At 37.8% G+C, this 14,346-nt stretch overlaps 2 protein-coding genes across 2 annotated transcripts; both read left to right on the top strand.

Annotated features, from left to right (window-relative positions):
- On the top strand, positions 1 to 811 carry LOC102777529 (uncharacterized). The gene is made up of 3 exons (XM_087842480.1): positions 1 to 55; positions 190 to 492; positions 567 to 811. The coding sequence occupies exons 1-3, from the start codon at positions 1 to 3 to the stop codon at positions 809 to 811; spliced, it is 603 nt and encodes a 200-aa protein (XP_087698606.1).
- An 8,182-nt stretch (positions 812 to 8,993) lies between these two features.
- Positions 8,994 to 14,346, top strand: LOC102777163 (uncharacterized). Its single transcript, XM_087841563.1, has 9 exons — positions 8,994 to 9,122; positions 10,723 to 11,013; positions 11,097 to 11,330; positions 11,436 to 11,540; positions 11,640 to 11,858; positions 12,354 to 12,695; positions 12,973 to 13,318; positions 13,414 to 13,471; positions 13,696 to 14,346. Exons 1-9 carry the CDS (start codon positions 9,068 to 9,070, stop codon positions 13,831 to 13,833), a joined length of 1,788 nt encoding a protein of 595 aa, XP_087697689.1. The 5' UTR covers positions 8,994 to 9,067; the 3' UTR covers positions 13,834 to 14,346.

Genomic DNA, 14,346 nt, shown 5'->3' with positions numbered 1-14,346 from the left:
ATGTTGCTGACAGGTTTTCAATATGTGTTCGTCTGTTTCATCTTCTACATTTCAGGTATGAGTAATTATTTATACATCCTTGTAAAAAGATACCTAAAAATAATTTACTTCTACTTCTATCTAAGGATAGAAAAAAACAACAGGTGATCGGACAATAAATCTGTTTGCTAATAAAAGTTTGTGTTAAAGGTGTTAATGGAGGAGAAACCAGGATCTGTGCTTTCAAAGGTTCATCAGTGGATCTGCACTGCTCACATCAACATCTGACTTCAAGCAGAAAATGGTTCACTATAGACTGGGATGGTTACAAGTATGTTCAGAGTGAGCTCTCTGTGGATGGACAACGTGTAACGTACAACATGTCTGAAGAGAAAAACCCAACTTTAGCGATCAATGATCTAAGAGAGAGTGATGCAAACGCTTACTGCTGTATGAAGACTACAGACAGTCCAGAACTCTGTTGGTATAATGGAGTAACCCTTCAAGTTGCAGGTACAGTGACTTTTACTCATTGATTACTTTCCAAATGACATCATTGTATAAGTTGTTGTCCATCATCCTCTCAGAGCTGCAGGTAAAGGTGATTCCTGCCACAGAGGGACAGACAGTAACACTGATGTGCAGCAGCAGCTGTCCTCTGACTGAAAAGCCTGCAGCCTACATCTGGTACAAGAACAGAGAGTTTCTCTATGAGGACTGGTCTCCCTGGTACCAAGAGCTGCTCAGCAGTGAGGAAGCAGTCACATACTCCTGTGCTGTCAAAGGCTACGAGGATCTCAGAGCCCCTGAAGTCTCAGTGGGTGAGTCATGATGCTTATTGTTCTACAAAACAAACAGAATGGGTCATACGGTGAATAATTTCAATCAATATCATTTCTTTGTTTCAGGTTCCATCACAGAGACCTGCTTCAGTGTGACCTATGCTAAAGGGAGAATGTGTTCTTACAGGCAGACATCAGTAGATGAGCCGTGCTCCATCACATATCCCAGAGGTGAAGTTTCCACAGAAAAACTGTTTGTGAAAAAATACTCTTATACTTTTTTTAATTACTCTCTCCATTGATTTATATATATATATATATATATATATATATATATATATATATATATATATATATATATATATATATATATATATAATTAAAAGCATAATAAGAAGATTGTTATATCTCACAGTGACTTATAGAAAATATATTTATTATCTCTTTAAAGAGGTTCACATATTGAAGACTCAAGGGGGGAAAGCGGAGTCTGTCACACTGACCTGTAACACCAGCTGTACACTGACTGACCCTCAAACTGCCTACATGTGGTACAGAAATAGACAAAGTTATAGAGAGAATCAACATTTAATTGCTGAATATTGGCTTAATTTTTGGAACTCTCGGGAAGCAAACATCTTTTGTGCAGTCAAAAGCAACACCTATCTTCAGTCTGCAGAAGTCTGTGAGTAATACAGAACTATGTTTATTTTGCCAGTTATTATTATCATAAAGATCATTTGTACAACTTTAAATCTTCCATCTATATTTCAGGTGTTCAGGATAAAAACTGCTGGAGAGTGAATTATGTCAGCAGGAGAATCTGTGCTCTGGAAGGATCTTCAGTGAACATCACAAGTGAATACTCACATCCTGATAACATGAAGCCAGAGTTTAAATGTTGGAGTAAAAAATGGAGAAAAGATAAAGTGGAAGTTGAAGAGCTGATTGAGGCTGCAGGTCGTGTGGAGTATCAGGACAACATGAAGAACCAACACATCCTGACCATCAACAACCTGAAGAAGAATGACTCAGGAGGATACACATTCAGATTCAACAAAGATCATGAAGGAAGGACACAGTCTGATCTGCCTGGAGTCTTTTTGATTGTCACAGGTAAATCTAAACTCCTCACTCAGCAGACTTTACTCATTAATGTCTGAACAGGAGCAGAGGTGGAAGAAATATTCAGTTTGGGTGAAATTGGCAACATTACACTACAAATCCTCATTAAAAGGAAAAGTCCTGCATTTAAAACTGAATTCATATATGTTTTCAGAAAAATTGCATTTAATATTGTAGAAAATAGTACTTATTTTGCAGGAAAAATGCCTTTTAATTTCTATAAGATGTATTCTCATGCCCGTTGCAATTTTCACTTTGGTTGTTTATGGTTCAGGTTTGAACAACCTGGATACTGTTATTTTGTTTGATCTACAGCTGTCATGTACAGCTGTGCAGCAGCCAAGGCAGGACCCAAACACAGGACTCAGAAACAATATAGGGGAATAAACTAAAGGAAGCAAACTTTATTTGCTGAATACATCTGGATCTAATACTGACTAACAGGATGGGGCAGGGGTCGGCAACCTGCGGCTCCGGAGCCACATGCGGCTCTTTAGTCCTTTTAGTGCGGCTCTGCGTGGTTTGGGAAAATAAATTATTATTTTTTAAGTAATTAGCTGAAGTGTATTTTATTAATGTTAGTTCTTTTTTTAACTTGTAGTTCTAAATTGGAAGATTATTGTGATTTTGAAATATAAATATAAAATTATATTCTATTATTTTTTTATCGCTCAAAATAAGCGTCACGCTCGCGGAAGCCGGTATACCTCCCGAAACGCCGTGCATTTATCAAAACTTTCAACCCCAGGTAAGCTAATTATGGATCTTCGGATCCACATTATGTCAGCAGCTATTCTCCACCGTGAACTATGTTAAAAACAAACACTGCTCGCGCCTCACAGATGACAGCTTACAGTCCTGCGTAAAGATGAAAGTGACTTTGTACAGCCTGCAAATCGTAAATCGTACAGATTTGCAAACGCTGTGCGCAGAGGTTCAGGAGCAGAAGTCCCATTGTAAACATATCACGGCAGACCTGACGATGTTTGCATGAACAGGCTTTTCAGCATCTCTTTATTGACCACTTTTCACACACGGTTGCTGTGCGCATACAGCCGGTGTTAAAGCTCACAGCTCGACACATACCAACACAACAGCATAAATGGCACAGACGTTAAGGCGGCAAGGCGTGATTGCGGGGTGCCGCTCAGGTGCGTCCACCTCCCCTGCAGCGGCGCTGCAGACCACGCCCCGACACACACATTAACCAGGTAAAATACATATTTAGGCTGAATTTTGCAAATACCTATTTTTCATCTTTTAGCAGAATAGTGTTTTTTTTCCAATTATTTTTTTAAAAGTCAGGTCAAGGCTCCAAAAGCCCAAAGGCGATATAAGGGTGGCGACTCACAACAGTTTTTGTTTGCTGGATCATTTTAGTTCAGCTGGGTGTCTTTCCTTTTGTTATATTTCTTTAAGAGTTCAAAATGTGCTAATTACATAAATAAAAAAGTAATTTTCTCTGTAGCACTTCATAGATTTAAGCAACACAGCTTAGTTGTTTACACAAAGCATACAGGTAAAATAACAATATATACAGTGTTATCTTCATTTTAGATGTCAAAAAGTATTTGCAGCTCCCAGTGTTTTTGTTTGCGTGGAAATCATGTCCAAATGGCTCTTTGGGTGTTAAAGGTTGCTGACCCCTATGATGGGGGAAGCAAAACTGAACACAATGAACACAGGATGAGAGGCTGTCAAAATAAAACAGGAATTATGATAAACACAGGCTTGACATGGGGACCAGAGGGAAATAGACATAGGGACATGACTGACTGTGGAAACAGAAGGGGAACACAAACCACTGAGACAACAGAAAAACAAACGTGAAAACACTTGGAACAACACATTGTCTGGATAATTGAACGTGCTTTTTTAATTAATTTTTTTGTCAACATCATCCATAAAGGTCTCATTTCAAAATATTTTCATATTTTAGTTTAATAGAAAAACATAAGTCACATAAAAAAACAGTAGTGGAATACAAATATAAATTTGCAGAGAAAAAAAATAACACTCAACCTAAATTTTTGCTTTCAGAGCTGAGAGTGAAGATGAGTCCTTCTGCGGTGGTGACAGAGGGTCAGAGAGTCACACTGACCTGCAGTACCAGCTGTCCTCTGACTGACAACACAAACTACATTTGGTACTTGAACAGTCGACCTCTGACCCCGAGAGAGAACCAGAACAAACATCTGATCCTAGACCCAGTCAGCAGGGAGGATGCAGGAAGCTACTCCTGTGCTGTGAAAACCAACAAAGATATCAGCTCTGCTCCAAAGACTCTCACTGTCCAAAGTATCACAGGAACATGGACACCAGCAGCTACAGGAGTTTCTGCAGCTCTGCTGGTTTTAATACTTCTCACTGTCTGCTGGTGTGTTAGGTGAGCAAAACTGTGATCTCATTCAGATCAATAGTATTCATCTGATATTGTTTTAGTTGTGTATATATACACGTGTGTGTGTGTGTGTGTGTGTGTGTGTGTGTGTGTGTGTGTGTGTGTGTGTGCTCTTTTTTTACAAATTAGAAAAAAGAGGATTTCAAACCAGCCTTCAAGAAGTGCAACACTGGGCAACAAACAGCAGGTACAAAACAAGACACAAGCATGCTGCTGAAATTGAAAAAAAAATCCCCATTGTCAACCTTATTTTTGTTCACGTAACTCTATTCTATTTTACTTTTTTATTTATAATCATTATCATAATTAGCAATAATTATCATTTAATCAGGTATTTTAAGTATATATACATTTATTGTGGGCATGAATGTCAAAGCAATTTGGGGTTTTTAATGATTGATTTCAACTGTTGTTTTTCAAGCGTGGAATTATTGCAGGAATACTGTGTTTTAATTAAGTTTATAAAACACCTAAGTGCATTTATTTTAGATTTTAGATTTTACAAACAGCTCCAAATAGATACATATCTCCCAATAATATTTGTTCAAATGTCCTTTAGCAGGTTGTAGCTTAGCCAGACATTTTTAGTAAAGATCAACAACAGTCTGGCATATTTCTGGTTGTATATTTGACCACTTATCTTAATATAAGTGGAATTCATCTTCATTTGTTGGTTTCCTGCCGTGTTCCTGGCTTTTAAGCATAGTCCACAAATTTTCAATAGGGTTGAGGCTGGGGCTTTGAAAAGGCTATAAAGCTTAATGTAAGGATTCTTTATTTATAGCTCAATTTTTGTCTCATTTGACGACAAAATTGTTCTCCAGAAAAAAAATGCCGTTTAGATATGGGAAGCTACAATTTTCGGTTAAGCTTAAAGGGGTCAATTTTGAGGCAGGAGCTCTTTCTTGTCAGTATCTTCTGAGTCCATTACAGTGTAAAACATGTTTTCACTGTGGACGGTGTTCCAGCAGTTTCCAGGTTATGGCTGGCTTGATTTTTGGTGGTTTCTGGGTTATTCCTGAACATCCTAACTAATTTCCTCTCATCTGAGGGTGACAGTTTAGGTCTTCCTCGAGGCCAAAGGCAAAGTGGTCACACATGAAAAAAATATACTTACACTTATATACAGCTGTTTGAAATGATGGTCTTGCTATCTGCAGTTGTTTAGAATTGGCTTCTGACACTTTTGTTTGATTGTTTTTATTTTTTTATTTTTTTTTTTAATTTTTAAAAATGGATGCTGTACAACTAGTCAACCCTGGAAAAAACAGCAGTTGAAAGCAGTCATCAAGAGCCTAACTTTACTGTGAAGTTCATGCCCGTTATGAATAAATATAAACTCCTGACCACAGCTTAAATGTACACTTTATTTATCTGAATTCAATAATTTTAATTTCAGATTCATTTTATCAATGTATTTCTTTTTTCTTATTGCATTTTAATGAGCGACACAATCTACTTATCTATTTGTTTGTTCTGCTTTACTTAATTATAATTGTTATAGCAAAGGAATTTCACAGATTTTATACTTTATATTTTGTCACCTCACAAACCTGCTGGTCAGAGTATCATTAAAACCTGCAAATAAAGTAAAAATATTTAAATGAGGGGGAAATGATCTATAACACAGCATGTTGTTTGTCTTCCTCCTCAGGTGAACCCTGATCCAATATATGAAAACATCCCAACTCATTATTGCAGACTGCATCTACCTATGACCCACACAACTGATCTCTACTGCAATATTGACCCACTGCCTGCTCACTAAAGTAACTTTGTTACCATAGTGATTTAAAGGGCCCTTTTCTTTGATAGCTTCCACAACACAGCAGCGACACCACATTTGGTGGATCTGCCAGTGGTTTTCATACTCTGCAACATAAATTACAACAGAAATTGTTCTTGAACTTTTCCGTTATAAAATGTATGCTACTGAAACATATGTCACAACTGAAAGATGACAAATACAACAATTTGTGTTTGAGTACAGCTGAGTGACATTTTCTCAACATTTTTTTATGCACCATATCCAAAAATCACTTGAAGTCACTTTTACATCCCTCACAGCTTTCCAAAGAAATTGTAATGACATTTACGGCAATAAATGTGGTTACTGTTTGAATTCGTCCTTGTGGTTTCATTTGTGTTCTGACTGAGAAATACTGTGCTCTGAATACTGACAGACACTCTTCACTAAAAATCTAATCTTTACAAAACCAGTCATGTTATGATTAGCAAATAAGGGAACCACTTGACAAAATGTGCGAGACAAGGAAGTAAAAGTGTCCAGTGCACAAACTTAGAGCAAGACAGGGGGAGGCAACAAATGTAAATACAAGTCGGGGGAGATGACTAAATCTACTCATACTGAAACCCACATGCTCTACATTACAGAGAGCTCATTCCTAAAACAGAGATAAAGAGAAAGCAAAGAGTCTAAACAGCAACTTAAACTTTAAAATGTGAACTAAGAATTCAAGACTGCAACAAAGAGTCAAACAACAGGAACCATAAGAAATCATAAAGAAGGAAGTGATTTTGCTGCTGTTCAACTGTGTTTAGTTTGTAGTGGAAACTGCTGAAAACAACAGAGGAAGCAGAACTTTCTGCTGAAAAGAGTTGTAAAAGCTAAACTGCTTGCTAAAGATTGCTGTATTTGAAAGGGTACAGTGAAGATTGTCAAGAAAGCTGAGCGCATACAAGCGGGCGAACACATGTGGCAATGGCCACAGGTAGGACTCGAACCTTCGCCACGGGGTCTCAAGGCGGTTGCTTATCCCACTGAGCCAAACCAGTTCCAATGCCAACCAAAGATATAATGAGAAAAACAATTAGCACTGATAAAAGGTGAAAAAGCTCAAAATTCTGCTGAAAAGAGCAGAAGAAACAGAAAATTGTGCTGAAAAGAGCAGAAGAGATTGAGATTTGTACTGAAAAGAAGTAAAAATTCTGCTGAAAAGAGGTGTAGCTGTGGCTACAATGTAGCTTGCCATCACCAGTGTGTGAATGTGTGCGTGAATGGGTGGATGACTGGATGTGTAAAGCCCTTTGGGGTCCTTAGGGACTAGTAAAACGCTATATACATACAAATACAGGCAATTTTAGCAGAAAGAGCAGAACAGTTGAAAATTTGAATGGTGAAGATCTGCTGAAAACTGAGGGAGTAGTTAACCAGCAAAGGTCGGAGCAACTAGAATAAGGTAGAAGAATAAAGTTTAAAAAGAAACAGGATCTCAATAGTCACACAATTAACTTTAGCTTTTGGAAAACTAAGTTCAGTTTTTTCTCATGATATTATGAGATGGCTAGATAAACACAAACACTTTACTGTTCAGACTTGAATTTACCAAAAGTTGTTGGTTTTTCTCAGATTACAGATTCACAGAGACCTGCTTCAGTGTGACCTATGCCAGAATGTGTTCTTCTCTGCAGTCATCAGTGGACGAGTCCTGCTCCATCACATTTCCCAGAGTGATTTACTGTATATACATGTATAGGTCTCTCTTTTATGATAATTTCACAGTTAGTTATTGTATTGTTTTCAGACTGACACACAGTTGCACAGATCGCTTTTACTGATTTAACAAGGTGGAGACAAACTGCAAGAACAGGTGTTTATCGTCTCTCAACAGAAATACAGGTTCAAAGGAGTCCTGTTGCAACATACTGTCTTTCTTTGTGCGGTATAAGAACAGAAAAATAGACACAGATGAAAAACAAGTGATTCCCAGTTTTTCTACAGACAGCTTCTCTTGTGCTGTAAAAGGTGCTGAGTATTTGCACTCTGCTGACATCTGTGACCAAATTTGTAAATAAGTGGACATGAAGATTTCTTTAAGTTTAAACAGAGAAATGTGCTACAGTGTCATGAGGTCAGTATAAAACAGCTGTTGTGAGAGTTTATAATGTTGGACTTTGCTGAGACATGATAAATTAACAAACAAACAATGTGGAAAATAGAGAAAGATGCCAACAAATTTCAATGACACAAAATATTTTCTAAATATGGCCTAAAGTGCAGAAACGTTTAATATAAAATGATCTTTGTCTTCATTTTATTTTATTTTTTTCTTGTACTGGTGGTGAGACCTGCTGGACGTTGAATTATGTCCACAGCAGAACCTTGGCTCTGGAAAGATCTACAGTGAATATCTCCAGTAAATACTCACATCCTGACTACAATCAGATAAAGTCTAAATGTTGGTACAAAGAATCAGAATTCCATTTTTAAAGTCAAGAGAAAGGCTGTGGGGGAAGCTGAACAGCTGACTGAGTTTGCAGATCATGTGGAGTATGATGATAGCAGGTTTAATATAAATTTATAAAAACGGTCTTGTCTACTCAGATAACTTCTCATCTTATGTATGAAAACTACTCGGCTCAATCAGCAGAGCAGGACAATTTCTATAAAATTTGCAGCTTTGTTATAGTTTAAATAATTAAAGTCAATGTGTCCTAGAAAAGAGTAAAACATTGATAAGAATTGCATTAATATAAATCCAGTGTGATGTTGAATACCCGCAGCAATACATCAGTTCTACACTAGATGTCTCTTCGTATTTGAAGAAATGATTGATAAATGAGGAAGTGATTGTGTTAAAGCTGAACGCAGTTTGTCTGCAGAAATACTCTGAATTTAACATTTCCTCTTAGATGGATGTTGATTGATTAATGCTTCTGATATTTTATCAAGTTAGATATGAGCAGTGGCAGTAATCAGGCCTTGAAAATATTGATATAGCCAACTTTTTCTGATTAGAAGTAAAAATCTGCAAAAGCCATGTTGTTGCCAGAAACTGGATGTTTGTTTATGGGTTTCATTCTGTCTCTCTCAGGTAGGAATAATTTGTTTCTCTTCATGACAAGTAAGTAATGATGTGTCAGGAATGTAGAAAAAAGATGTAAAATGTTTATTGCAGAAAACCGGAGATTCTCAGTTAACAGGATTTTTACTTGTTCTAGTGTTCTGAATTCTCCGGCATATAAAAGCACCAGATTGTGATCCTTCTCACTGAAAAAAAGGCCACGTTGGGTTTACTTAATTCAATAGTGGACATTGGTTGCACACAACTGTTTTGCTTGGGCAGAAACTTAAAACAACTGAGTTAAATCAACACAACTTACTCATATTCAATAAACCTGTGCATTTTGTGTTGATAAAACGTGATTAAAACATGTTTAGATGAAGTAAGGTGAGCTTTTGGAATATTTTAATCATTCGCAATGTTGTCATTTTATTTCAACACTATTCAATAACGTTTAGCCCAGTACTACTTGGTCACTTAAATACTACATGATGTCTCCATATTACATAATGTTCAACAAAGTCTAGAGTCTGGTTAGCATGAAAATGAAATGGATTTAGAACAACTACCATCCTCCTATCTTTATCCTGGTTGCAGAGGGGCTGGGGCATAACCCTGAAGTGATAGGTTACAGGAGGCAAGGTACACCCTGGACAGCTCACCAGTCTATCACATAGAGACAAACAACGATTTTTGCTTACATTCATGGGTAATTTAGAATCACCAATTAACCTAACCTAACTCTTTTGACTTTTAACTGTGGGAGGAAACTAGAATACCTAGAGAGAAACCACTGCAAAGTAGCCAGATTGTGGATTTAAACCCAGGACCTTTTTACTGTGAGGCAACAGCACTAACCACCATGCTACAAAGCCAGGCTTAACAAAAGTGGGAACGCTATGATTTCAAGGCTTGATGCAGAATTTTTTGTACGTTTTTGTCCTTGACAGGTTAAACCACAATAGAATAAATAGCGATAGCATACACGTGGTGTGTGTGTACTTGTCTGCCTCTTATAACTCCAGTGATTTTCCTGCAGTTTGAAATCTCGTGAGATCTTGTGAATTTCATGAGTTCAGCAACTAACCACTCTTACTAGATCTGTCATGTCATCTGAACAAGTTGTTGAATTTTGTACAGATCCTACATAATTTAGTTACGTTCAAGATAGAAACATGAAATTTTTGTGTTCAAATTACAAGGTAGACTTTTTTAATGTAACAACCACCCAATTTACTTTTTTCGGTATACCAAAAAAAGTAGAGGTGGCTGCTCGACTTGACTGAGATGGATGCCTTCCTGAAACCACGATCCAAAGCGCACAAGACTGAAATCCCTTGCGGTGTCGCGAGATTCAACATTGCTATATTACTGACTTAGTTCACTCGAACATGATATGAACAATTTAATCTACCCTCTCTACATATCATGTAGTTTCTACACTATATAGTTACACTTATCTTTAAAGCATGAGGCACTTATGTTAAATACACACAAGATGCTTACATAAATCCAAGAGATGACCAATCCCCTTTTTTTTCAGTGTAACATGCTGTCATCACAGATCAGCACAGAAAAGAAAGTTAGCATAAATGTTCACCATGTTTTCTAATCACATGTTGTGTTAAAGGTGTTCAGGGAAAACCAAACAGCATCTGTGCCTTGAAAGGTTCATCAGTGAATCTGCCCTGCTCACATCAACATCCCACTGCAAGAAATAGCTGGTACGCTGGACACGATACTGTCTCCAAGATAATGTTCTCAGTAGAGGAAACACATGTAAAGTACAGCATGTCAGCAGAGAGTAATTTCACTCTAACAATCAATAATCTGACAGAGAGAGATGCAAATTTTTACTGCTGCATTAAAACTGCTGACAGATCAAAGTGTCAACAAAGTGGAATTAATTTCCAAGTTACAGGTACAGTTCTTTTTACAAATGCATTACAAATGAATGAGTTTATGGATGATCAGTGTATTCATGTTGATCATGTGACCTCTCAGAGCTGCAGGTAAAGGTGATTCCTGCCACAGAGGCACAGACAGTAACACTGATGTGCAGCAGCAGCTGTCCTCTGACTGAAAAGCCTGCAGCCTACATCTGGTACAAGAACAGAGAGTTTCTCTATGAGGACTGGTCTCCCTGGTACCAAGAGCTGCTCAGCAGTGAGGAAGCAGTCACATACTCCTGTGCTGTCAAAGGCTACGAGCATCTCAGAGCCCCTGAAGTCTCTGTGGGTGAGTCATGATGGACGCCTCCTCATCATGTTATGAGATGTTAAACACAAACACTTTACTCTTCAGACTCTAATGAATTTACTGAAAAATGTTGTTTTTTCTCAGGTTCCATCACAGAGACCTGCTTCAGTGTGACCTATGCTAAAGGGAGAATGTGTTCTTCTCAGCAGACATCAGTGGACGAGTCCTGCTCCATCACATATCCCAGAGGTGAAGTTCTGGACAAACTGCACTTTGAATCTTCATTTTTATTTGTTAATTTATTTGACATGACAGAGATGAACTGGTGGAAAATGTGTTTATCAACAGAAATTCATGTCCAGAGGACTCCTGCTGAACACAGAGGTAACATCAGACTGACCTGTAACAGCAGCTGTTTTCTGACTGACCCTCTGATTTCCTTTGTGTGGTATGAGAACAAAAACCCTAAAGTGCAGGAGGGAAAACAGATTCAGTTTTCCAGCTCTCATCCAGATGGTTTGTCTTGTGCTGTAAAAGGTCTTGAGGATGTGCGCTCTGCTGACGTCTGTGAGTAAACTTACTGTCTCTCAACTTGGTACTTGGTATTGTTCTAATTCTGTGTTGTTGTTCGAATATCTGACCACAAAAACAGAAACACTGTAAATTTTAATGCTACAATAATGACACATTAAACATCATTTTTAATTTCTGATAATGTTTTAAATTTTTTTGAAACAGTCACAGATGTTGTTCATTTGCATTTTTCGGCTGCAGTTGCAGGGTTTTGATTCATTATTGTATGAGATGTGAATCTCTGTTACGTTTGGCAATTGTCAGTGCTTATTCAGATGGGTTTTGTAATAATCAATTCACTGATCATTTTTTTCTAAAGACTCTTTTGAATCAGTAATATACTGTATATCTTATAGGTCCTGATAAAATATCTGCACAGAAATTGATTGAAAATTCCTAATCAAGGGAAATCATTTATGTCTGTGATGAAGTTGAGCTGTTTTGCCAGACAGTTATTAACTCTTTCTGTCTACTTCATCGATATTTCAGGTGTTAGTGATTCCTGCTGGATGTTGAATTATGTCCACAGCAGAATCTGTGCTCTGGAAGGATCTTCAGTCAACATCTCCAGTAAATACTCACATCCTGACTACGAGCAGATACAGTCTAAATGTTGGTATAAAGTCAAGAGAAATGCTGAGGAGGACGTCAGGAGGAACCTGACTGAGGATGCAGATCATGTGGAGTATGATGACAGCATGAAGAACCAACACATCCTCAGATTAAAGAAGCTGAAGAGAGATGACTCAGCAGAATACAGGTTCACCATCACAACAGAAAATGAAGAAGTGAAACAGTTTGATTTTCCTGGAGTTACTTTGATTGTCACAGGTAATTATGGTTTGTCTTTCTTCATATAAAAATAACAGTCAACACAAAATCCTCTGCAATGCTTTCCGCTGAATTAACAAGATGAAAATGCATGAATTTTCTCAGGTGATGATGGGATGAGAAATATTTTATTTAGTCAAAAGGCTACAGATATTTGCCTTTTATTGCTTCTTGCACTCTTCAGAAGTTAGTGAAAACCAAAAGCACCAAATCTTGTTTTATCTTTAATGAGAACTAGTTTGTGTTACAGTAACTGACCAGTCTGAGTGTTTTTCAGAGCTGAGAGTGAAGATGAGTCCTTCTGCAGTGGTGACAGAGGGTCAGAGAGTCACACTGACCTGCAGTACCAGCTGCCCTCTGACTGACAACACAAACTACATTTGGTACTTGAACAGTCGACCTCTGACCCCGAGAGAGAGCCAGAACAAACATCTGATCCTTGACCCAGTCAGCAGGGAGGATGCAGGAAGCTACTCCTGTGCTGTGAAAAGCAACAAAGATATCAGCTCTGCTCCAAAGACTCTCACTGTCCAAAGTATCACAGGAACATGGACACCAGCAGCTGCAGGAGTTTCTGCAGCTCTGCTGGTTTTAATACTTCTCACTGTCTGCTGGTGGATCAGGTGAACGTTACAGTGTTATCTCTAAGACCAGTTATGTTTAAAGTGTGATGTGAAATGTTTTACCCATTCACTGATTTGTTTCTTTTATGCAACAGAAAAAAGAAGACTTCCAGTCAGTCTCCAAGAGGAGAAATGTCAGATACAGTGGAGCAGGTACGAAACAAGATTCAAATAATTCTGCTGTGTTAGAAAAACTTCCCCTTATCTTTCCTTTTTTCCTCATATGATCATTTATCTTAGCTTGTTTCAGTTTGTCAGACAGGTTCTATTTGAGAATCTCAGTGACAGTGCAGTACAGTGACAATGTAACAAACAACCAGCTATGAGTTATTGATGCAGTTTGATATAAATTTATAAGAACTGTCTCGTCTCCTCAGATGAACGTTGACCCCATGTATGAAAACATCTCAGCTCAGTCAGCAGAGCAGGATGATCATCACTACAGCAGACTGCACTTCAGTGAGAACCACACAGCTGACCTCTACTCCACCATCGAGCCACTGTACGCTCAATAAAGAAACGTTTGTTACCATGGTGATTTCAACTCCAGTGATATTACGTTACCATCACAGCAGAGAAACTGCAGCGTCTGGATCTGTCTGTGGGTTACACTCGCTTCATTGGAATATAAAACATTCCACAGAAATCAATTGAAATTGAAAAGCTCAAGTAGAAATTCTCAAGCCTTTGAATTAAAACATATTTGGTAATTACGTACGTCTGTCACAAAAACCTGCAAAAAATGACGCAACCGTTTAAAAATTCTGCTATGTCCAAAATGAGTGTGCATTTACTGATCACCCACTTAAAGGGTGCTATTTTTGATAACTTTGTTAGACATTGTATTACTTTGTGTGATTTGGGTGCCACTAATGAAAACATCAAAGCCATTGTGTCCACAGGTTTGTCTTCTGTTAGGTTTTTGTCTGTACCACAAAATAACCACTAACACTGTCACCTGTCTCTGCTTTCATTGTCAGCACTGTCAGGTTTTCGATGAACATATAATAATATGTAACCATGTCACA

The sequence above is a fragment of the Neolamprologus brichardi genome, chromosome 6, assembly GCF_056152115.1.
Source record: "Neolamprologus brichardi isolate AB-2024 chromosome 6, ASM5615211v1, whole genome shotgun sequence".
NCBI classification, from domain to species: domain Eukaryota; kingdom Metazoa; phylum Chordata; class Actinopteri; order Cichliformes; family Cichlidae; genus Neolamprologus; species Neolamprologus brichardi.
Note: the sequence above shows the minus strand (reverse complement) of the source record. Positions and strands in the feature narration are given on the sequence as shown.

Coding starts and splice junctions, on each gene's coding strand:
- LOC102777529 (XM_087842480.1), top strand. CDS start 1: ATGTTGCTGACAGGTTTTCAATATGTGTTCGTCTGTTTCATCTTCTAC. Junction 56..189: donor TTTCATCTTCTACATTTCAG/GTATGAGTAATT, acceptor TTTGTGTTAAAG/GTGTTAATGGAGGAGAAACC. Junction 493..566: donor AGTAACCCTTCAAGTTGCAG/GTACAGTGACTT, acceptor TCATCCTCTCAG/AGCTGCAGGTAAAGGTGATT.
- LOC102777163 (XM_087841563.1), top strand. CDS start 9,068: ATGTTGTTGCCAGAAACTGGATGTTTGTTTATGGGTTTCATTCTGTCT. Junction 11,014..11,096: donor AATTAATTTCCAAGTTACAG/GTACAGTTCTTT, acceptor GTGACCTCTCAG/AGCTGCAGGTAAAGGTGATT. Junction 13,319..13,413: donor ACTGTCTGCTGGTGGATCAG/GTGAACGTTACA, acceptor TTTATGCAACAG/AAAAAAGAAGACTTCCAGTC.